At 40.4% G+C, this 25090-nt stretch overlaps 1 protein-coding gene across 2 annotated transcripts; it reads left to right on the forward strand.

The window, feature by feature from the left end:
- The first annotated feature begins 282 nt into the window (after window positions 1-282).
- On the forward strand, window positions 283-24883 carry vars1 (valyl-tRNA synthetase 1). 2 transcript variants are annotated; one of them, XM_034123987.1, is made up of 30 exons: window positions 283-396; window positions 941-1058; window positions 1913-2268; window positions 2667-2810; window positions 3585-3864; window positions 3954-4069; window positions 4220-4295; window positions 5421-5521; window positions 6203-6330; window positions 6963-7127; window positions 7510-7591; window positions 7675-7794; window positions 9425-9533; window positions 10183-10362; window positions 10512-10636; window positions 10786-10889; window positions 12256-12414; window positions 13817-13907; window positions 13995-14100; window positions 14256-14326; window positions 15723-15848; window positions 16381-16485; window positions 18035-18182; window positions 18351-18478; window positions 18695-18850; window positions 19350-19574; window positions 21063-21174; window positions 22246-22421; window positions 24466-24615; window positions 24697-24883. In XM_034123987.1, the coding sequence occupies exons 3-30, from the start codon at window positions 1915-1917 to the stop codon at window positions 24763-24765; spliced, it is 3906 nt and encodes a 1301-aa protein (XP_033979878.1). In that variant the 5' UTR covers window positions 283-396; window positions 941-1058; window positions 1913-1914; the 3' UTR covers window positions 24766-24883. The 2 variants fall into 2 exon arrangements, with proteins under 2 accessions (XP_033979878.1, XP_033979879.1); XM_034123988.1 differs by lacking the exons at window positions 283-396; window positions 941-1058; window positions 1913-2268; ... (1 more) ...; window positions 3585-3864; window positions 3954-4069 and having other exon boundaries at window positions 4220-4294; window positions 5419-5521.
- The last annotated feature ends 207 nt before the right edge of the window (window positions 24884-25090 follow it).

Consider the following 25090-nt stretch of genomic DNA (forward strand, 5'->3'; position numbering starts at 1 on the left):
GAAACACTTTTTGTTATATTCCATGAATGCTCTTAACATCCCGATAGCAATGAGTACATTAAATGCTTTGACAATAAATGCATAAAAAAAATGTCATCTGTGGAAGCCATGGCGCTGTAAAAAGCAAGTCCAATCATCTGAGCCGGCCCGGCTAAAATAACTAGATGGCCTACCTGCCTGTCAGCCTTCCATCTTGTGTACAAACTTATCTCGGGCCCTCATTGGTCATGTGCGCGTCCATGTGTGTTGGAGGAGGGGCTCTGTAAGGAAGTCTGAAGGAACTTCGGAAGGGGCAGATTTTTTTCGGCTGCGTACTTTCAAATTCTAGCGCACTCGAGCTGGTTTCTCCATTCTTACCTACCCTACCTTTAACATAAAAACTTGCAGAGGTGTATAGTAAGTATATTTACTCGAGTACTCTATTTCAGTACAATGTTGAGATACTAGTACTTTACTTGAGTATTTCAGTTTTATGCTACTCTGTTCTTCTACTCCACGACAATTCAGAGGTCAATTGTACACTTTTGCTCCACTACATTTATGTAATACCTTCAGTTACTTTACAGATTTGGATTAAAACTCAACTGACTAGTTCCACCTGGAGTAAATTCACAAGCTACCCTGCAGTATACAAAGTCATGAAAACTAGCTGCACCTTTACCAGCTTTGATAACACTTTAATGATCAATAATAAAACATATCATATATTATTCTGAAATGGACCAATCTGCACTACTTTTGGTACTTTAAGTAGATTTTGATGCTAATACTTTTGCACTTTTACTTAAGTAACATTTTTAATGCAGGATTTTTTACTGGTAACAGAGTATTACTACACTCTTGTACTTCTACTTTTACTTAAGTACAAGATCTGAGTACTTCTCCCACCTCTGTTATTATTGTTAAAAAATAAATAATCTTATGGTTTTCCGGTTTGCAGCCGAAGCGGCTGGTGGAACCCGGAAGTGTTTGGTTGCATCAGACAGCAGAGAGAGGACTCATGTGGCTCTGCTGTGGATGCTAACTTAAGCTGACGTCTCTTTCTGTTTCATTCAAAGGTAGGATTAATTTCTTACAGACGCATTCAATAAAAAGCCCCGGGTTTATCAAACACTAACTTAAGAGCAACTTTTAAATAACCGCTACGTGAGGTAAACAAGCCTAAAACTCAGCATGCACTCACAATAACTCGAGTTTCAGTTTGTCTGAGGAGCTAAAGCTAACTAGCCTGTATTGCATGACTTTTCGTCATCCTTTGACAGGTGGCAGAGATGAGCTTTAAAGAAAGTGAAACCTGTTGTTAACTAGCTGATTTAACCGCACCCTGACACTTTGAAATGCTAAAATACGAGTATATTATGTGTTTTTTAGACACCTTTAACCAGTTTGTTGACACATTTCGCATCTCTGGTTGCCTTAATAGATGCCAAACTGTTTAACTGGTTTTTACAGGCTAACACACCCACTCCACCATCTTCAGGCACAATGCGTTTGATTGCATTTCGGACATATTTGTTTTTGCAAAACTACTCACTGAAAGCAAAAAGAAAATAAGCACAAAGTCAAACCAGTTCATAATCAGAATAAGAATCATAATTCCTTTATTTGTCCAACAAAGGGGACAATTACATTGTTACAGCAAAGTATAGAGACGAAGAAAATAGAGAACTGTTATGTAAAGGCATGCACATAGTAGTTTTACAGAAGTACACATTCAAGTAGAGCAGTATTTATAAAATCAAATACGTGTAGCACTGTATATTTTAGTGTGGTGTATTACTGCACATAGTTACATACAGATTCCTGTTGCAGTAATGGATGGACTAACTAGGAGTAGCAGCCAGTAGTAACAATAATATTAGCTGAATGTATTGCACATAAGTAATGTACATACTGTCTGTGTTTTCACCAGAGATGGCCACTCTCTACGTGTCCCCTCACCCTGATGACTTCAGGAGCCTCCTCACTCTCATCGCTGCAGAGTTTTGTCCGTCCTCCCGACCCCGGACCCTCACAGAGGACCCTCCTGCGTCCCTGAATGCCTGCTCCAGACCCACCCTGGTGCTGGGCGCTGGGGGAAGTGAATCTGTCCTCAGCGGGGCCCCTGCTGTGTCCTGGTACCTGGCCAATCAGGGGAAGAGGGCCGGTGCGGATACAAAGCAGCAGAGCCAGGTGTGGCAGTGGCTCAGCTTTGCAGACAATGAACTTACCCCGGTGTCCTGTGCTGTGGTCTTCCCTCTGATGGGGATGACAGGAGTGGATAAGAAGGTATGTTTCAAGTTTCAAGGCTTTATTGTCATTAGCACATTAGCTACGGTGTAGATATGGCAATGACAACTTAGGGCACAGGCTCCTCCAAAAGTGCAACATGAATATATATAGGACATAGAACAAATAAAACAGATAAAACAGTGCAAGAAAATGTTTGGAGATGTGCAAGTAAATACAAATAAAATTGAAATATTGCAAGAAGAGTCTATATACAAGTAAATGGAATGATATATTAGATAAATAATTTGCAAAATGCAATCAGATGAAGGTTTATGGATGTTGTTTAAAAGGTTCAAGTGTTTAATAGTCTTATGAGGTGCAGCCACATTTCTTTGTGGACATTTGTGTGTTTTATTCATGGGATCTATTCTCAAATAAGTGATTGTGTGTTTCAGCTCCAGCAGAGTTCCCGTGCAGAGATGATGCGTGTACTAAAGGTTCTCGATAAGGCACTGGAGCCCAGAACCTTCCTGGTGGGGGAGAGCATCACCCTGGCTGATATGGCTGTAGCTACAGCTGTTCTCCTGCCTTTCAAATATGTATGTATGATGTGCATCACTTATCTCAGTTTTTTTCTGTAGAACAAATGACTCTGTAGAAAGAAATCTCACCCATGTTTGCCAGCTGTTTTTTTAAATTAGGGGTGCACAGATTGTGAAATTGTGGGCCTGTACTGTTTTAATTTACAATTTGGCTGATGGCAGATACCATCGTTTTGTGGCTTTTGTTGAATTAGTTCTCATGTTATTTATCACCCTTGTTTGCCAGGGAAACAAAGACATATCTGTAATGCAGTCATTCACCCCTTTATTACACTATCTTTTAATGAGCACACATTCAATCATATTAAACAATTAAAAACCATCCATCCAAAAACTACCCATAACTACTATATATGTCCTGAAAGCTTTTCTGCCTTGATACATGTCAGTGTGTTTATCTATGAGACGCAGAGTTGAACTGCCACTCGCTCTCCGTGCTGGTACAATGTGCTAGAAAACATGAAGATTATTTCTCTAATCTGATTGCAGTTTCATTTGTGGAAAAAACATATCTTTCAAACTGAATGTCTGGTCCTTAACTGACAGTATAATACTCGCTTATAGCCACGCACACAATACGCAGGCACCTGTTCCTTCAAATCCAAAAATAACTAAAACAACATTTAACCGGCACAAAATGTATACGAAACAACAGGAAACATCAACCAGTTTCATCTCATTTACCTATAGGCAGGTGGAAGTCAACAAGGCTGCAGATACTAAAGTATATTTATCTGTTAACCATAGTATGATACTATTTTTGTCCGTAAGGTGTTGGAGCCATCAGACAGGAAAGTCTTGACCAATGTTACCAGGTGGTTCACAACCTGCACAAATCAGCCTCAGTTCCTAAAGGTGTTGGGGGCGATCACTCTCTGTGAGAAGATGGTGCCGGTTACACCCAAACCAAATGCTGCTGAGAGTCCTAAAGTTGCCACGAGTCCTAAAGTTGCTGCGAGTCCTAAAGCTGCCGCGAATCCTAAAGCTCCCGGGAGTCCTAAAGCTGCTCCTGCCAGTCCTGCTGTTGAATCCGCTGAAGCTGAAGCTAACGGTGAGGAAGTCCTCTGCCACCGTTCACAAATATTTCTTTTTTTTGTGTGTCTGAACAGTATTCTGATGTTGTCATGTTTCCTCCTTCAGGCCCACCAAAGACAGAGGCCCAGCTGAAGAAGGATGCTAAGAAGAGAGAAAAGCTGGAAAAGTTCCAGCAGAAGAAAGACATGGAGGAAAAGAAAAAGACTCTGCCACAGACAGAGGTATAGATAGTTAACTTTTAGAATTTGAACTTATTGTAAGATAAGTAAAAACATAAATATGGTCTATATCAACGACATAGCTTCGTTACTAATGTTTTGAGTTAGTCAAAGATCATTTGATTATATTTTTTGTGCTTTTTTGTCTTTCAGAAAAAGGCCAAACCGGAGAAGAAGGAGTTGGGAGTGATCTCATACAGCGTCTCCACGGCCCCCGGGGAGAAAAAAGGTGATTAATCACTCTTGGCACATGCGTTTCCTTTCTTGTAACGGAAGGTGTGCTTGTGACGTTACCAGATACAGAAAGATAGATTTGCTGCAGATATATTTAGTTTCTCTGTCCCGTGAATCAGATCAGCTCCAAAATATTGTGGGTTCTTCCTTTGCCCATTTTACATCCTTCCACCAATTTTCATGAAAATCGGGCAGTGGTTTTTTCTGTATTCCTGCAGACAGACAAACTGAGCTGAGAAACATAACATCTTTGGCAGAGGTAATAAAGAATAAAACACAAAAACTAAACTTTGAGAGTTAAAGTGGACCTATCATGCTATATTTGAATAATATAGTGTAGGACCATACCTATATAAGGCATATTTATACTTTTTTTTTTTCAAAATACCAAACAGATCATGCATTTTAGCCATGCCTCATTTTGCTCAATTTGACATTTTTTAGATCTGTTTTAGCAAGGGCAGATTCAGTGAGAACAGCACCACCTACAGGCCTGGCATATGTACTACAGCGTCTCCAGTGCTTTCGAACGGCAATGGCCGTGGCTGTCTCCTCCTGATTGGTGGAGTTGGCCCAATAGCCGTAGCGCCACCGTCCTGACGTCAGGACAGTGTTCAAATCTGGATCAGTTTTTATCAGATCCGTTGCAGCCCCTTTTTTAGAGATTTGGGTATGGAGGAAAATAGAGAGGGTTGTGTTTTCTGACACTTGGTGAGTTCCCTGGAACACCGGGGACACATATTCATGTATAAAAGACGTACAAAAGTGCATTTTGCATGATAGGTCCCCTTTAAGTGATAGTCTAGCCACAATAACTACTAAAGAGAGCAGTCACTACACAAGAGTATGTTCTAATGAAAGTATAACAAATTGAAAGTAACTAAAAAACGAATTGAAAAGCAAAAACAGTGCAAATTAACAATTACTATGGCTATTATAATTACAAGTTGAAGAAAAAATACCCGCAGTCATAGTAGGTTTATTTTGCCCCTTAGTGGTGGTGATGGGTATTGTATCATGTAAGAAACTGACCTCCATGGATACCCTTTATAATACAACGACCTCCTGTATTTCACTATGATTAGATTCAGATAATATCAACCCTTTTTCTAACTTTCAGATGTGATAAGCCCGCTCCCTGACTCCTACAGTCCTCAGTATGTGGAGGCGGCCTGGTATCCGTGGTGGGAGAAGCAGGGATTCTTCAAGCCTGAGTACGGGGTAAGGAAGTCCTCCCCGTCACAATATGTTCACACAAAAGACTATGTCGTATTTCTATGCCTCTACACCTGTGACATCTGTTGATTTTGGGTTGTGCACCACTTTGAACTGATTTAGAATTAGCTGATTAAAGGTCAGGGTCACTGTAACCACACACAACACATGTTTCAGCCGTAACTCAAATATTCATTTGATTTTAAAGACAATTTCACACAAATGTCAAAACAGGATAAAATTATGATATTAAATCTAGTTTATCACTTGATTTGAAAGTGATTTTAATGATTTACAAGGCTTTACATAACCTTGCCCCGACATATTTAAGTGACTGTCTCTCATTTGATCAACCTGCAAGGACATCCTCCAATGTTTCACTTTTAAAAGTACCTAGACGTGCATTACAAGAAAACTGGGGAGGCTGCTTTCTGTTTTTATATCGCCCCAAACTTGATCTTAGAACGGCAACCATTGTCATTTTTAGTAGTATCACTGTTCATGTTTTATTGTTTTCACATATTTTAATTATGTTCCTCATTTGTTATTGTGATTTGTTGTCATACTCTGTAAAGCACTTTGGGCTGCGTCAAGCATGAACGGTGCTATATAAAAAAAAAAAGTTCATTATTATTATCAAACATCTCTGTCTGATATAACATGCGTCTCCCTCACTACGTTCTGCAGAGGAAGAGTATCAGCGATGCAAACCCTCGCGGTGTCTTCATGATGTGCATCCCTCCCCCTAATGTGACCGGATCCCTCCACCTGGGTCACGCTCTCACTAACGCCATTCAGGATTCTCTGACCAGATGGTACAGTAACTACCCTTGGACTTTTTAAATAGCCTGAAATACAGAGTCATATTTTCAGTAAGCCTTTTGTTGCATCATGGGATTTCTCATGTGTGATTTCTGAAGCGCTGTGTTTGCAAGATGGCTGCCTCGGTGTTTTGGCCTTGTTTTGTGCGTTAATTCAGTGTTTACATACAGTACATCCAACTCTTTCTTCGTATCTGTCTTCCTTGTGAACTAATTTCCACCACCTAGTTTCCATTCAACATATCCATCACTTCAGTCACATGCTTTTATCACATGGCAATACTTGTGTTGATGTATAATGTTGTATAATGTTTTCATAATTTTTATGCTATGACGTTTGTGTTTTGTTTTTGTCTTTGTACAGCCCTTTGAGGCATTTCTTGTGGGGCTATAATACATTTTGATTTGATTTGATTTGAAGAGCTCCTCCATTCTATTTCTATGTAAATACTGCTATATTTTAATGTTATTATATTTGTCGTAAAATTGTTCTCTCTGTGTTTTTTTATTTTTGTTTATGTATGCACCCTGACATCAATTCAAATTCCTCGTACGTGTCAACCTACCTGGTAATGAACCTGTTTCTGATTCTGATTAAATTGGCGTGTTTTCCTCTCTGTTTCCAGGCACAGGATGCGGGGGGAGACCACCCTGTGGAACCCGGGCTGTGACCACGCCGGCATCGCCACCCAGGTGGTGGTGGAGAAGAAGCTGATGAGAGAAAAGGGCCAGAGCCGGCACGATCTGGGCAGAGACAACTTCATCCAGGAAGTCTGGAAGTGGAAGAACGAGTGAGTGGAGGGAGTAGAAGAAAGGAGGACATATGAGCGATATCAGCTTTGAATAATACTGGAATAAACATCATCTGTCAATCACAAACTGGATGTGTCACGATGGAGAAAGTGGACTGATTTCGTAAAACCTCATAGGCCAGATTTTATTTTTACAAACCTATGATTTTACTGTGAAGTCCTGATCTCTCCCTAATGTTCGTATTGTTCGTACTTTTTACTGTTTTAAGGAATTTCGGACAGACAAACTCAAGATGTACAATTACTATGTCTTGAAAAAACACTGTGTAATTGTTTGCTGCCAAATGTCAATACAAAATATATTACAGAATAATACTGGAATAAAGACACAGTGATAACCTAGCCCTTTTGCCTTTTTCAGGAAGGGAGACCGTATCTACCACCAGCTGAAGAAGCTGGGCTCCTCTCTGGACTGGGACAGAGCCTGCTTCACCATGGACCCTGTAAGTCCTCTGAAATCCCTGAACTCATTTGAAAAATACCCTAATTTCCTCTTTCTCATGACCGTATCCGCTTCACTCTCCAGAAACTCTCGTATGCTGTCCAAGAGGCCTTCATCCGCATGCACGATGAGGGAGTGATCTACCGGAGCAAGAGGCTGGTCAACTGGTCCTGCACGCTGAACTCTGCCATCTCCGACATCGAGGCAAGTCTGCTTTTTATTAGAGAGATACAAATGTAGGTCACTTACAGTCAAATCACAAACATATGTCGGTCTACTTGTTTCTATTATTTTCTTATTATGTTTGAATCTTATAACTATACACTTATTTTTATAGTTGGGTAAGAAACAACAGTTGTTATAGATCACTACAAAACTTTATCTGAAGCACATCTTAATAACAACTGAAGAATGCTGAAATTGGTCTGAGTTTAGAGTCTTTGTTCAGATACTTTAAGTTTCTTAACACTCAAGTTTGAAAATGCATCCTATATTTCAGGGGTACTCAAACTTTTTTATTAAAGGTCCAGTTGTGAACTTTATACAAGGTCACTGGTCCGGATCAATGCCAGTAAAGTCCCCCCCCCCCCCCGGGCGGAGAAACGAAACTGAAATTAAGAAGCAGTTTCTTGGCGCTCTATGCATGGGGGGTTTTCCCGACATGTCGTTGCAGTAAATTAAAGGGTGTTTCATGTTGTCGTTGCTGTGGACCTTCTTAATCTACCTTCTTTGGGGGACCCCTTCTGGTCCAAGCACTTGCCTGCCTTGCCTGTCGGTAAACGGCGCCCCTGTATACAGTACACACACACATTCAATACATACATACAGTATGTCAAGGTAAACTTGCGGTTAACTTGCGGTCTGCTATGCGTGTCACGCTCGCACACACAAGTAAATATATATGCACGTTCATTCTCACAACGCGTCAGACACAAGACGTGCGTACATGATGATGTACATTCATTTATCAGAATCTGAATTTTTTTTTAATGGGACACAGGGTTCGGTCCGGATTGATTTGCAGTTCGGTCCGGATCCAGACCTTGGTCCGGAGTTTGAGAAGCCCTGCTATATTTCATCCAAGAAATAGTTTTTTATGGCTCTTTTTGTTAACACAAAATGTAATATTGATGCATTTGAGGAGTTTAGCGTGTTCTTTTGCTCCAGAAGTTACATTTGAGTAACTAAGGAATGGGAATGTGTTGCATTTCTGCTTCTTCTCTCTCCTCACATCCCTTGTCTGCCTGTGTGTTTGTGCTCCCTATAATAGTCCTGTAAATAAGGAAAATAGCAATTATTTTTGTGGCTTTTCTGTAGCTAATTAGCACTCAGTATATAAGTGAGAGTCAGTGTTAGTATACTCGGGTTCTGCCAGAAGGGTAAACAGTTTTTGAACACACACACACACACACACACACACACACACACACACACACACACACACAGGTACACGCTGAGGTAAAGTTTTACGAGTAGTCATTGCGTTTTAAGTGTCATGTTGTGTAGACTGAATGAAACTGGTTTGTATTGAATGGTCATCATTAACTAGAAAATAAATGCTCTGACTGTTAAATTTCCAACTTTTGTACCGGTTATTATTCATCAGAGGTATTGTGTGCCTCAATTGTTGTAAACAAAGCTACAGCTCATTGCCTTAAAGTATTGGCTTTAAGGCCTCTACAATGTGATTATAGTCAGAAAGTATAGGCACACAAAAGAATCAGTTTTTCCCCCCCGAGTACCCAGCCTTACTTGTTAACCCTGTTATACGCCGGTAGTTTGATCAGAGCTGTGCATGCTGTGCTCTCTTGATTACATCTGCGGTTGGTTTCAGGTGGATAAGAAGGAGCTCACTGGCAGGACGCTGCTGCCCGTGCCCGGCTACAAAGAGAAAGTGGAGTTCGGGGTGTTGGTGTCTTTCGCCTACAAAGTGGACGGAACAGGTATGTGAGCACATGGAGAGGAGAAAATAACGAGCAAACACCTTGATACGATAATACTTTATTTCATTTCATTTCATTTCAAACCTTTATTTATTCAGGTTGTATCCCATTGAGATCATTGACCTCTTTTTCAAGGGAGACCTGCTCAAGTAGGTTCCACATGAAACATTAAAAACATAAACAGAACAACAAAAGGACATCATACAGTAGCATTACAGGGATTACAATGTACATACTATCCACATGCACAGGTACCAACAGCTTCCGAGTCAGTAGCATCCAACCGAGCTTTAAAAACATTTATTGGTCGGATCAAGTCTGAAATTGGACTTGCATCACGGCAGCTCCATGTGTAACATCAACAAGGACACATATCAAGACACAATACATGAACAACAAACAACAAACATTTAACATAACATCACAATCACTGAGAGAAAACATTTTCAAAGACCCTTTAGCGTGCATCTGATGTGGGATTCAGCTCTGTGTTTACTGTGAGGATTGACTGATGCACCAAGGAGTGCTTCAGTGTGACTTTATTGAATCGTGGGACCCTGTATCTCCCATTTAGATGGTAGCAGTTCATATTCACTGTTCAGAACATGAGCCACTTCTCTAACACCTTCCTTCTTTCTCTGTTGCTTAGACGAGGAGGTGATCGTGGCAACAACTCGTATCGAGACCATGCTGGGAGACAGCGCTGTATCCGTGCACCCCGCTGACCCCAGGTATCAGCATCTGAAGGGGAAGATGGTGCTGCACCCCTTCTGCGACCGCAAGATGCCCATCGTCTTCGATGATTTCGTGGATATGAGCTTTGGAACAGGTAGGCATGGTTACAGGACGAGCCAATCTGCCTGTGGCGCTGCAGTGTGCTGAGAATAAGTGGTCATAACAAGTCGTTACGCCATTGCCACTTGCCTCATTATGGCCTGTATTTCTCTCTCCTGTCCCTCTGCACCATTCTGTGCTCAGGTGCTGTCAAAATCACCCCAGCCCACGACCATAATGACTACGAGGTTGGAGAGAGACACAATCTGGCCTTCATCAACATCTTGGATGAGAACGGCCTGCTCATTAACGTGCCCCCTCCCTTCCTGGTAAAGTGTCTCATTATCGCCCCTTCCCCCTGCAGAGTGTGCATTTCCACCACCGTCTCACTAAAAAGTCAGAGTTCCTCAGATGTTTGCTCGGTGTAGCAGTTTCATGTCTTGCATTTTCATTTTGAAGTATTCTGTCTGTACCCCAGGGCATGAAGCGCTTTGAGGCCAGGAAGGCCGTGCTGCAGGCCCTCAAGGACAGGGGCCACTTTAGAGAGATCAAAGACAACCCTATGGTGGTCCCAGTGTGCAGGTAAATAATAATAATAATAATAATACGTTTATTTAGTATAGCACCTTTCACAGAAATACAATTCACAAAGTGCTTCACAAGAAAGAACAACAGTTAAAATTCAGATCACAGAAACATGAATACAACATGAGGCAGAAAGTCAAAGTCAAGTCAACTTTATTGTCAACCTTTCAGTTTGTGTGTACAGACAGAGAGATCGAAATACCGTTTCCCACATTCCGAATACAAAAATACAAGTAAATATAAGAATATGTATAAAATATGTACAGTATATCCTATATATACACAATCAACAGACACATGTATACATATGCACACATTAAGACATAAATAAAGTGGACCTATCATGCTATATTTGAATAATATAGTGTAGGACCATACCTATATAAGGCATATTTATACTTTTTTTTTTTTCAAAATACCAAACAGATCATGCATTTTAGCCATGCCTCATTTTGCTCAATTTGAAAAATGTTAGCTCTGTTTTTGCAAGGGCAGATTCTGTGAGAACAGCACCATCTAGAGGCCTGGCATATGTACTACAGCGTCTCCAGCGCTTTCGAACAGCAATGGCCGTGGTTGTCTCCTCCTGATTGGTGGAGTTGGCCCAATAGCCGTAGCGCCACCGTCCTGACGTCAGGACAGTGTTCAAATCTGGATCAGTTTTTATCAGATCCGTTGCAGCCCCTTTTTTAGAGATTTGGGTATGGAGGAAAATAGAGAGGGTTGTGTTTTCTGACACTTGGTGAGTTCCCTGGAACACCGGGGACACATATTCATGTATAAAAGACGTACAAAAGTGCATTTTGCATGACGGGTCCCCTTTAAATTAAGACCACAGAAACATGAATACAACATGAGGCAGAAAGTAAAGGTAAAGGGAGGTGTAGAATAGAGGTTTTTAGATCTTTCTGGATATTCCTTTAAGCCCCGCTGTGATTTCTACCCTATCACAATATCTGTTTTATTTTTTTATTAATGCCGAATTGTATTCCATTCTATTTCTATGTAAATACTGTTATATTTGACTATATCTTTTATTATTTTTTATATTTTGTAATGTTATTATTGTTTTCTTAAAGTAGTTTGGCGCTGTGTTTGCAGACGGCTGCCTCTGTGTTTTGGTGCGCTCCGTTTTGTGCCTTAATTCAGTGTTTACATACGTATTTACATTCAGTACATTGACCTCTTTCACCAGGGAAGAATACTGCTATATTTTAATGTTATTATAGCTTTCGCAAAATAGTTCTCTATCTGTGTTTTTTAATTTTTTTAATGTACTTTTATGTATGCACCGTGACATCTAGTCAAATTCCTCGTACATGTCAACCTACCTGGTAATAAACCTGTTTCTGATTCTGATCAGTCGCTCCAAGGACATCGTGGAGCCTCTGCTGAAGCCTCAGTGGTACGTGAGCTGTGCAGATATGGCCAAGCAGGCCGCGGACTCCGTGAGGGAGGGACGCCTCAAAATCATCCCCGACCACCACCTCAAGACCTGGTTCAACTGGCTGGACAACATCAGGTATTCATCTATGCAACATTCTTCTGTTATTGTTCAGTTTTATTTTTTAGAACTTTTGATTTATTCCACAAATATATAACATACATGGAGATGTACATACAAATCACACCCGCCTCAGTTTACACTCAAATCTACACGTTATTGCTCACACACACATACATACATTACCCCTTTCCTTCCAAGGCAAATTATACAAAAATACAGACATTCATTTAAACTCTCAGACCTTTCCCTGGGTAGTCGGTACAGACAGGTATGCTTACAAATCTGAAGCAGGTGCTAGTTAAAAATTAAATATAAAAGAAAATAATGATTCTTCAGTTTTATCGCAGTCTGATTTTGGTTCATTCAGTATTTGCTCTTGGCCATTGTACTGAAATGTTGGCAGTTAAGCATTTTAAATCGCAATTTCACACAGGGAATATGCAATTTTCTTTTGAAGGAATCTCATAATAGTGGGACTGCTTCTAATGGTTTCTTTCATTATAAATGGATTCATACATTATTTTCAGGATTATTCTATAAATATTAAAGTCTGTGAAATGTCAAAAAAAGTCATTTCTTCAGAAAGATATTCTCCAAACCCCGAACATATTTACATTGCTATCGGGTAAGACATGCAAAAAGAGCCAATTACAGTTGAACACTTCTAAACTGAGAATGTATAGCAGTGAAACAATTATGGATTGATTATCAAAATAGTTATCTAATAAATGTTCTATCAAATAATCAGTGAATTGATAAAGGGACTAATTTTTGCAGCTCTAGATATAGATCGAAAAATGTAATAATAACATAATGGATAGATGGATATATAGATAGATGGATAGGTTGATTGATAGGTTGATTGATAGATAGATAGGTTGATAGATAGATAGATAGATAGATAGATAGATAGATAGATAGATAGATAGGTTGATTGATAGATAGGTAGGTAGGTGGATGGATGGATGGATAGATAGATAGATTGATAGATAGATAGATAGGTAGGTAGATAGATAGATAGGTAGATAAATAGGTAGGTAGGTGGATAGGTAGATGGATAGGTAGATGGATAGGTAGATAAATAGGTAGGTAGGTAGGTAGATGGATAGGTAGATGGATAGGTAGGTAGATAGATAGATAGGTAGATAAATAGGTAGGTAGATGGATAGATAGATAGATAGATAGATAGATAGGTAGATAGATAGATAGATAGATAGATAGGTAGATAAATAGGTAGGTAGATGGATAGATAGATGGACGGATAGATAGATAGATAGATAGGTAGGTAGATGGACGGATAGATAGATAGATAGATAGGTAGGTAGATGGACGGATAGACAGACAGACAGATAGATAGATAGACAGATAGATTGATAGATAGATAGACAGATTGATTGAGATATCCTCTTCCTCTCAGGGACTGGTGCATCTCTCGGCAGCTGTGGTGGGGTCACCGTATTCCTGCTTACTTCATCACCGTCAACGATCCCTCTGTGAAACCAGGAGAGGTAAGAGGATGTCTGCCACTTTGTCAAGGCCTGCATGCTTTCAGATGACAGATAAAAGCTTATTTCCTGTGTCCATTTTCCCTCCAGGACATGGACGGTCATTACTGGATCAGTGGGAGTTCGGAGGAAGTGGTCAGAGAGAAGGCGGCGAAACGCTTCAATGTGTCCGCTGACAAGATCTCCCTCAGACAGGGTGAGACTGAACACTATTTAATTTACTCATTACTTCAATTATTCCAAAGGTTATCTAATCCCTTCATGTGTTGCTACTACACACATTCACCTAATGTGATTAATTGTCGCTCCATATTCATACACATTAGGTAACTTTTGTCCCCCGTGTTTCAGATGAGGATGTTCTGGACACTTGGTTCTCGTCTGGCATTTTCCCCTTCTCCATCTTCGGATGGCCTAATGAGGTAAAACACTGAGGTCAACCACCCTTACACTGACACAAATGGCAGATTTTGCAGTAGATTGGGAGGATTCTGCAGAGGAAACGCGCTAAATATATAATAAAGGGAAGCAAATTAGAAGGAAATGCCACCAACCAAATGAATAGGCACCCATCTTAATTAGAGAGTTTCCTTCAAATTCAACTCAATGTTTCTTTTATATAATGATTTTCACAACGTCACCTTTTGACCTGTCCATAATATGTTTTCCTTTTTAATAATTAAGATATGTTGTGTCTTTTTATTTTAAGTAAAATCAGTAAGGCGTTGTGCAAAACCCCTTAAAATTAGGCTTAAAGAACCAGAAACGGCTACTTAACCTCAAAACGGGTTTTTTTTTTTTTAGGTAAAGAAAATTGTTATAAAAAAATGTTTGTTTTGGGACACAAACAACCCTATGGTCAATGTATTTGATCAGAAGATGCTGCGATATTATACATTTTATTTATTTGTGGCCAGAGACCACATCACATCTTTGTTTGGTAACACACGTCAGCTACGTAAAAGGGTTACCTGTCTTTTCTGTCCTTAGCAATCAGTTTGAAATGCTTTTGCAACCGTCTTAAAACAATTCTTAACTAAGAATAATAATAGTGAAATCCTTATTAGAAGAACATTAAGGCCTCTGTGCAGATGGCCACTGTCTCTGTAACTATCAAAGTGTAGAATATTACCTTCAAAAAGTTGACTTTGATGGCTGTCACAACATCAGATTTCCCCTTCATGAATATTATGGCCAAAAGGATGAATCATGATCCCACAAACATTGTTCATGTGTGCTCTTTTTCGGCAAATGAATTACACTCAAAATATGTGACGAAGAGCCTGTAACCATAACTGTGCAAACTAAAAGCACAATTACACTAATGCATGGTGAAAAGGGAACCGGATGGATTGGGAAACAAAGAAAGGCCTAGCATCTGCCATCAATGTCAACTGGAACACAATCATGAGCCGGGAGGAGAGGACAGAGAGTTTCTGATACGAAGACATGACATGAATATGAATTTTTTTTTAAATAGCACAATGTTACATTCCCCGATTAGCCCAGGGAAGTAACATTAAAAATAAACCCAGGGAGGGAGAGTAAAAGACAGCACGTGACACACGGCTGTCGTCAATTAGATTAGAACAAATTAGATTTGATTAGATTCAAATGTATTGTCATTGCACAGGGAACAAGTTCTAATAAACAAATGCAATTAGCATCTAACCGGAAAGTGCCGTTTGGACAGTTAAACTAAAATGACTAAATAACACTAATTTGCAAAGTCAGTCACTTGGTATCCAGAGGTTTGTGTGTGTTTGTGTGTTGGAAACATTCAATTAAAGTGTGTTTTAACGACCTGTCTTCCTGTAGACCCAGGACCTGAACGTGTTCTACCCCGGCACGCTGCTGGAGACGGGCCACGACATCCTGTTCTTCTGGGTGGCTCGGATGGTGATGATGGGCCTCAAACTGACCGGCAAGCTGCCCTTCACAGAGGTGAGACCCACCAGTTCACAACACAGGGAGTGATATCACGTGTGGTGCAGTGGATTGTGCGTTGGTGTTGGGATCAGGGGGTTCAAACCCCACTGCAGTCAGCATGTCGTTGTGTCCCTGGGCAAGACACTTCACCCCAAATTGCTCCTGTGGGGATTGCCCATAGTATTGAGTATGTAAGTCGCTTTGGATAAAAGCGTCTAACAAGTGACGTGTAATATCAGGGCCTGCAGCACGACATGACTCGGCAATAATAGTCTGACACAATCACCACATTCAAGACCCTCCTCAAAACCCACCTGTTCAGATCAGCCTACTCACTGTAGTGCTCCCTATCATCTGTCTCCCCTGAATAACCTGTCCCTATCATGTGTGTCCACTTTAATTGTCTTCTCCATGATGGTATGTTTGTGTTCTGTTGCTTTTACCTCTTAGAATATTTAACAAATTGTACGGTGTCCTTGGGTGTCGTGAAAGGCGTCTTAAATAAAATGTATTATTTGTATTATTATTAATAATGCTTTTGCTTCAGGTTTATCTGCATGCGGTGGTGAGGGACGCCCACGGGAGGAAGATGAGCAAATCTCTGGGCAACGTCATCGACCCTCTGGACGTCATCACAGGCATCTCCCTGGAGGTAAAGACTTTGTTTCATGTTCAAATATGTGCATAGTATCGTCCATCCGGGGTGTCTTTTACAGAGTCACCACACCCCCCCGAGGCTCGCTGTGTTATGTAAGCTTTATTAAGCACCCTTTCTGCTCCCAACGAGCTTTAATTGAGGCCATCAATCTCTCCCCGGAAACTGCTCAGCCAGACGCAGCCGACCTGTCCTCTAGAGGGCACTGAAGGACTTGGGTTAAACTACACTGTACCCCTAAGAACAAGAACCATTTAACCGTCCTTTGCTGCCTATTAAAACACACAGCTGTTGTTTTTTTCATTCTCAATATGAGAAGAGGACATTGTTGCTTTTCAATGATGATTTATGTCAGGGATCACCAACTACATTTGTCCAAGGGCCAAAATGTATCCAATATCACTTCTAGGCTACTGTCCCGCAGCTGCTGCCTTTCCTTTGGGGGGGGGGGGGGGGGGGGGGGGGGGGGGGGGGGGGGGGGGGGGGGGGGGGGGGGGGGGGGGGGGGGGGGGGGGGGGGGTGGTGCATGTACTGTGAAGTCGCCGGAGCCTCGCAGCGGGGCTACTGCTGCGGAGCGCATAAAGCAGACTCTTCACGCTAACGAAGGATCACTTCTTCTTCAGGGCAGGGAAGGCTACGCAGTACGCAGTCTACTGTCCCGCAGCTGCTGCCTCTCTGTTGGACTCCGGTACTGCACCTTACTCACAAAACGTTGTATAAAAAAAAAAAAAGTGGGGGGCGAACGCACTAACCACTCCGCCATGCCACGGTCACCCCCGTCACGCGTGCCGGATGAGAATGTCTGGCGGGCCGGATGTGGCCCGCGGGCCGCCAGTTTGATGGTCACTGATTTATGTAATGGAAATGTTGGCAATAGAGGTTTTTGCAACCTTTAAGAAATCCTGAATTATTACGATCGTTGAGAAACAGATGTTTTTAGGTTTAGGATGAAGTGTTTTTTTAACACTGGGTCCATGCGGTTATTACGTTTGCCTCTTTAAAAAACAATCCCCTGTCTTTCCTTTCAGTGTTTGTTAGCGGGTATCTAGTGTGTGGGAGAGAAATTCCCAATGGAAGGAACGCAGGGATTTTAGCCTTTGCAGACCATTTACATGCACTAAAACCTGTATAACACAGTACAGCAACGGTTCCCAATCTGTGGGCCGCCAAATAATTTGCAAAACATTGTGATTTGTTTGGAAACATTTTCATTATTAAGATTTTTTTTTATTTTAACCTCCTTTCCTTTCTCTTTCTCGATCTTCCATAGCAACGGTCATTACAGTCCTTGACAGCGGTCTGTTCTACTGGATTAACAACGTGTCACATGTTCTGAATCAACCTATCAGAACTTTATTTAGCCTCCGTAATGTTTATGGTTGAATGTGGGCCGCAATTAATTTTTTTAGATTCTTAAAGTGGGCCCTGAGTTGAAAAGGTTGGGAACAGCTGCACTACAGGAAAGGGAAAACCCCTAAATGCATATTAGTGCCCCTTTTTTTTAAGTTGCAACGTCACATCCTCACTTATTCCTCACCCCCTCTAGGGTCTCCATGCCCTGTTTACAGACAGCAACTTGGACCCAGTGGAGGTGGAGAAGGCGAAGCAGGGCCAGACGTCGGACTACCCTAACGGCATTCCAGAGTGCGGCACGGACGCTCTGCGCTTCGCCCTGTGCGCCTACACCAGCCAAGGTTAACTCAACTTTCTCTTTCTCACTTTCTCCCGTGGTGTGCCGGAGCTCAGCCTTGACTACATCAAATATATCAAAACAGTGAATAAACAGTGGGTACAAGGTCAGCTGTTACAAAATATACACAGAAGTCATACTTTAATCCTTGTTGTGCTTGTGTGTCTCTCAGGTAGGGATATCAACCTGGATGTCAACCGCATCTTGGGCTACCGTCACTTCTGCAACAAACTGTGGAACGCTGTGAAGTTTGCCATGAAGACGCTCGGAGAAAACTTTGTGCCGTCAGAGAAAGCCCAGGTGAGAAGATCAAGGACACGGAGAACATAAACAAACACGGAGAACATAAACAAACACTCATCTAAACCTATTCATATTCAGCTACTGACATATTTTGACCAAGTAAATGTTAACTATCTGTGTCTGGGGGTTTCTCTTACCGTTATGAACTGTTGATATTTGGGAGGTAACCCCTGAATCATTCCTTCTGTTTTGTCCTGTCCTCGACCTCCTCAGCTGTGTGGAGAGGAGAGTGTGTCAGACAGGTGGATTCTGTCTCGCCTCAGTGCTGCTGTCGCTCTCTGCGATGCCGGCTTCAAGGCCTACGAGTTCCCCACCATCACCACCGCCATCTACAACTTCTGGCTGTACGAGCTCTGTGACGTCTACCTGGTGAGAAACCCTGTGACATTCATCTTAAACAGCATCTCAAATGTCACATGTTACAGAATCTTGTGGAGGAAATTCTTAAGAGAAACAGATACATGATTCATGGACAAAGTTTGTCTTTTGTTAAATTCAATAAAGTAATAAAGAAAGTCAATATACAAGTGAAATCGATCTCAAATGCAGGAACAGAGCAGCTTCATCCTCTAAGGATAAAATGGCTTTGCACCCAGAACACAGCTCACAGTCACACTATGATGTAGAGTCCCACCCATCAATTCTCTTAAGCATTATCTAAACATCCCCACCATTAAACCATAAAACCCAAATCCCCCTTTTACACTTCCTTTGCTCTCCTGAAATGTAAATCATTAACATGTGTCGTGGCTTCCTTCCTTGTTTTTCTTTCAAGCCACTAGACGCCTTAAACGCCTTATGATTATAGGATAATTTGACACGACAAATGTGCCCCCTCCCTCTCTCTCTCTCTCTCTCTGTGCTGCAGGAGAGTGTGAAGCCGGTGCTGAGCAGAGCGGAGGAGGACAGCAGCAGCCAGAGGCAGGCGCTGGTGTGCAGGCAGACACTCTACACCTGTCTGGACGTCGGTCTGCGGCTCCTGTCTCCCATCATGCCCTTCGTCGGCGAGGAGCTCTACCAGAGGTTACCACGACGACGACCTCAGAGTGACCCCCCCAGCATCACCGTTACTTTGTACCCCGATTCAGAGGAGGTGAGGGTGGTTAAGAACGGATTGATGTATAAACACAGCGACAATGGGTCATTGGAAGTGTGTGGATTTTAGCGGGGAGAAAGTCAAAGCCTTATTGTTTTTGGAAAATCACATAAATAGACCATGGGAATTCAAAGCACTTGAGTTTATATATTTTCTAAAAAGGAAATTGATACCTTTTTGTGAGATTCTTTTAAAGCCTGCTACTTACCATTATAAAGAAATCCAAGTTTTGTAATATTACTGTAACTACTTAACTATCCTGTGCTAGGTCTTTGAATTTGTGGTGAATTGGGGCTGAATGTCCTTGAATTTGATGTTTAAGAAGGTGTAGATACTCTGTATAAATGACTGTACGATATTTAATATTTGAATTAGGACTGCTTCGATTTCTTTTTAATTTTGTATCTTTTCAGCTAACATTTTTTTAATTAGTTTAATTTCAGTTTTTCTTAGGGGCAGGTATAATGTCTCAGAAGTATGTAGCTACATATAAAACAAATACATAGTTGGAGCATTTCACTTTAGTTTGAATAATTTTTTTGTATTGAGTTAAAGGTCCCCTAATATACTGTTTTTCATCAATATATTACAGGTCTCAGACATACACAAAACATGTCTCTGAAGTGTTTGGCTCCAAACACCAAACAGATCATTGCAGCATCCCATAATCCCCTCTGTTTCAGCCCTGTTTCAAAAGTGCTGATTCTCTGTCTGTTACTTTAGATGAAAATAAGGAGCCCCTCCCCACGCCCCTCTGAGAGATATTTGGTTAAAAAGAACACAATAGGCGCTTTCACACCGGAGTACTTTTCACCGTACTTTTCGCGTTTAGTTCCGTTGGTACCCCTTATGTCGCGTTCACACCAAAAAGAGCACTTAATCTCGGGAATTTTTACCCCCATTTCTAGTGCCTGCTGAGAGATGGTACTTTCCTGGGGGAAAAAGTGCCCCATTTCTGATTGGCTGGGCTAGTGCTCTAGGAGGAGATTCAGGTGATAAGGGGGTGGGGGGGGGTTACCTTGGTTGGTGATTGGCTAATGGTTACACAAGCCAAAAAATCATGACATCATTAAGTGGCCAAAATCTGATCAGCTCATTTTCAGACAGGTTTTTATATAAATGGACCAGGACAAAAAGAGAGAGAATCTTTTTTCCTGAAACTTTCAGAGTCTCTTTACACAGAGGGGACACATGTTGATGTAGAAGAGACATGAAGAAGAGGGGACACATGGTGATGTAGAAGAGACATGAAGAAGAGGGGACACATGGTGATGTAGAAAAGACATGAACAAGTGGATTTTGCATAATAGGTGATCTTTAAATAGAAAAACCTTGGTCAGAACTGCAGATTTCTATTTATCAAGTTGCAGTTCCAGACATTGAGAGAGTTGTCACTTATTTGAAGTGATGGGCACTGGAAATGATCTTTTTTAGTGTTGCTCTCCTTCTGTCTTAGTGATGAATGTGTTTTTTTGTGATTTGTAGTTCTGCTGGCACAGTGAGGAGGTCGACCGCGACATGGAGTTCGTGATGACCGTGATCAAAACCATCCGCTCACTGAGGGCCGACTACAACCTGACCAAGACCAGAGCCGACTGTAAGCTCTCACGCACTCGCACTCGCACACGCACTCGCACTCGCACTCTCACTCGCATTCACACACACTCACACACTCAATCATTCAGAAAATGAATTTCCTGATGAAAATAAGTGGAGAAAATGACATTAACTCAAGTACTGTACCTAAATATAGGTTTTAGGTACTTTACTTATACTTAAATACTTCCACTTCACTGATTCTCAGAGGCAATTATTATACTTTTTTACAAGTGATGTATTTCTTACTTTGACATATGTAATGTATAAAACTACAGAGCACTTTATACAGTAGAGAAATGCAAATTGTGCTCCATCCTGGATTACAATATGAACTGCTGCAAACGCATGCATATATAGTAATAACTATCTACTAGAAAGGAGTTTACTTTTTAGATATTAAGTCAATCTTGCTGAAAAAACTTCTGTGCAGTTACTGAAGTAAAGTTTGAAGGCAGGACTTTAATTGATATATATAACAATTTCTTTTGGATTGTATTTACGTTGTTGTTTTGCTTTTTGCACCACTGCTGAATATAATTGTCAAGAAAGAAAAATACCTCTGTTGACAAACACCCACATTTTCCTTAAGCCATTTGATTTCAATCAATTGTGTATAAACAATGATTGTGTTTCCTTTCACACTTTTACACTTTTGTTTAAATCCTTAATGTCTCTTTTCAACAAGTTATTAGAACCAGAATACTTTATTTATCCTGGGGGGAAATTTGGTTTTGTGACATTTGCTAAAAATCAACACAAGAACTTAAAGTAAAAATTAGCACACTGTACACAATATACAACCGTAATTATTTTTAAATATGTATATTACAATATATACTGTCGTGTAATGTACTGTAATGTTATGTACTGTATTTGTATATTTGCTCAAATGTACAGTGACGATGCCTAAACTTCCCTTCCTCTCCTTTTTTCCAAGGCTTTTGTTGTCATGTGTACATAGCTACAGTGTAGTTATGGCAACGAAAATCTTCGGTCACAGGCTCACCAGATAATTGCTCAAACGTACAGTATAATAATGCCTAAAGAAACATATTTCCCTCTCCTCCAGGCTACCTGCAGTGCATCGACTCGGCGACGGCCTCCCTGCTGCAGAGGCACAGTCTGCAGATCCAGACGCTGTCCTCCTCTCAGGCCGTCCTCCCGCTGACCTCAGACCAGCCCGTCCCAGCAGGCTGCGCCGTGGCCATCGCCTCTGACAGATGTACCGTCAACCTCATGCTCAAGGTGAGTCGTCTGTGCAGCTGTGATTGGTTTCTCCCGCCTCTCTTCACCAGACACCGGACGTGTAAATACATTAGCTCTGGTGAAGCCTCTCAGACACGTGTTGATGCATCATGATGTTAACCATGTCATATGTATTCTGAAAGTCGCAAACATTTAAATTCACTGGTTCTGTTTTGACTAGTTACATGACTGCTTAAGTATTATATATTCCTATCTAACATATTTATATCTTATAATAAAGCTTTATTTGTATAGCACTTTTGATACACTAGGTGCAGCTCAAAGTGCTTTAACAACATGGCACACATTAAACAAGAAATTCACTTTTTGCACACATGCTGCGTAAAACCATAATAAATTCAAGGAGGTAAAAAAAGGACAATAAACCCACACAAAATGTAAAGCAAAATGAATAATTAAATAAAGTTTAAAAGACTAATTGAAAGGGGGATGCTAATAAGAAGCTAATTAAAAAAAATAGCTGTCGTTTAAAAAATGTCCACTGAGTTGACAATATTCAGTATTTAATTCCTCTGTAGTTTTACATTCTATTGTATCTTATTTGATTTTACATGTATAAAATTCATTACTCTCATATTTTGCTTGCACCATTATCACTATCTTATTTCTTTTGAGTTAAGTATGTTGCTTATTGGAGGACTTACTATTTACATTGCCAACAACTACAATGTAAGTGTTCATATGACACGAAAGCTTTGAATATTATAAAGAGAGAAATGAAATGACTTGGCTGAATATTTGTGAAAGAACACATTTTCCATTCACAAGCAATAAAATCAAAGAAGCAAACTTTAAATGTATCAACACATTTTACCTCACACCCATAAAGATGCATTACATTTCCAAAGAAAACTCTCCAAAATGTCCGAGATGTAAAATAAAAGAAGGAACATTTATGCATCTGTTTTGGGATCTCTTGAAACATTTCTGGGATTCGATTCATGCTCTCACAAAATCCGTTTTAGACATCGAAATTAGCCTAAATCCATGTTTTTTCCTGTTAAATGAAATGCCAAACTTTAAACTGAACCCAAAACATTACAGAAGTACTAATCACAATAACATATTTTGCCAAGAAATGTATACTTTTATTCTGGAAGAATGAACGTCCCCCAACATTTAAACTTTTCATTGATCAGATAACACATTTTTTACCTCTGGAGAAAATGACATTGGAAAAATATAATCGTGGACATATTTTTCAAGCTCTGTGGTTGCCATTGTTTTCTTATTTGGAAAACATATCTGAGATATGACCAGTGATGGAATGGTGCATTCTGTGGCTATTTGTCCTGACGGCCGGAAATACTTGTTATGGTGTTGTCATTGTCACTGTATTGTAGGGCTGTGCGATTAAGGCAAAAATCATAATCACGATTATTTTGGTCAATAATTGATATCACGATTATTAAAAAACGATTATCCATTTACTTTGAAAACATCCATATATGAAAAAATAATATTTGAACAGTATGTTTTTAACAGTTGATTACCCTGAACTTTAAGTATAATTCAACAGAAAAACCAAAAAAAAAAAAAAATTACATTTTTTTTTTTTTTTTAATAAAAATAATAATCGTTTTATTTCGATTACATTGTTTTCGTAATCGTTGCAAGCCAACATCGTAATCGAGATTAAAATACGATTAATTGCACAGCCCTACTGTATTGTTTGTTTTACTTGTTTGGTTTTTATTTATTTATTTTTTGGTTCTGTTTTTTCCTTTTTATGTTTATTTTCATGGCTCTGTTGTTTAAGTTATATTGATAAGCATTTTTTGGTTTTGCCTGTGCGGGTATGTGTGGGTGGAGGGAGGGAGGGGGGAGTGTAGTGAGTGTACTGTGATATTACAATATAAATGAAATGGCATCGATTACTGTACACTATAATGAAATAAAAAGACTTGCACCATTATGATATGAATACTATTTAATCTAGGTCTCCTCCACTTTGAGTGTAGTATTCCATCTGTATCTCAAAATCATAATATACATCCATAATATGTTCTTTTAATTCCCTCAGGGTATCATTGATGTGGAGAAGGAAGTGGCCAAGCTGCTGACAAAGAAAGGTGAAGTGGAGAAAGCGATGGACAAGCTGAGAGAGAAGATGGCGAAGAGCGACTACGCGGAGAAGGTTCCGGTGAAGGTGCAGGAACTGGATGCGGAGAAGGTGCGAAAAAGAAATTGGCTCCGAGGGTTTGTGGAGGTGTTGTGAACTACTGCGAACTAATGATTACCTGTTTCTCCACAGCTACGACAGAGCCTAACTGAACTCGAGAAAGTAAAAGAAGCCATGGACAACTTCAGGAAAATGGTGTGACTTTCCCCTTAGCAATATGTAAATCCGGATTTATTTCCATATTTTTCATGTCAGTGTATTCATTTTCCAAGTCGACTGTAGTCAGGAGGAAATTCAATAAATCTCTTGTGACAGACAATCGTCTTCAGCAGTGTTTTGTTCTCAGGCAGTCTCATTAATCTCTTCCATATCTGTACAATGTAATGAGCGAATGAGTTCAGTGCCTTATGTCAAACATTTTATTCAGCATATTTAATAGAACATGTAAGAGGACATTTTAGGATACAGCTTTGTTCATTAAGATAGTGTCCACAAAAAAAGAAACAAAGCTTATCACTTTGGCTGC

Source organism: Trematomus bernacchii, unplaced genomic scaffold (assembly GCF_902827165.1).
Source record: "Trematomus bernacchii unplaced genomic scaffold, fTreBer1.1, whole genome shotgun sequence".
NCBI lineage: Eukaryota > Metazoa > Chordata > Actinopteri > Perciformes > Nototheniidae > Trematomus > Trematomus bernacchii.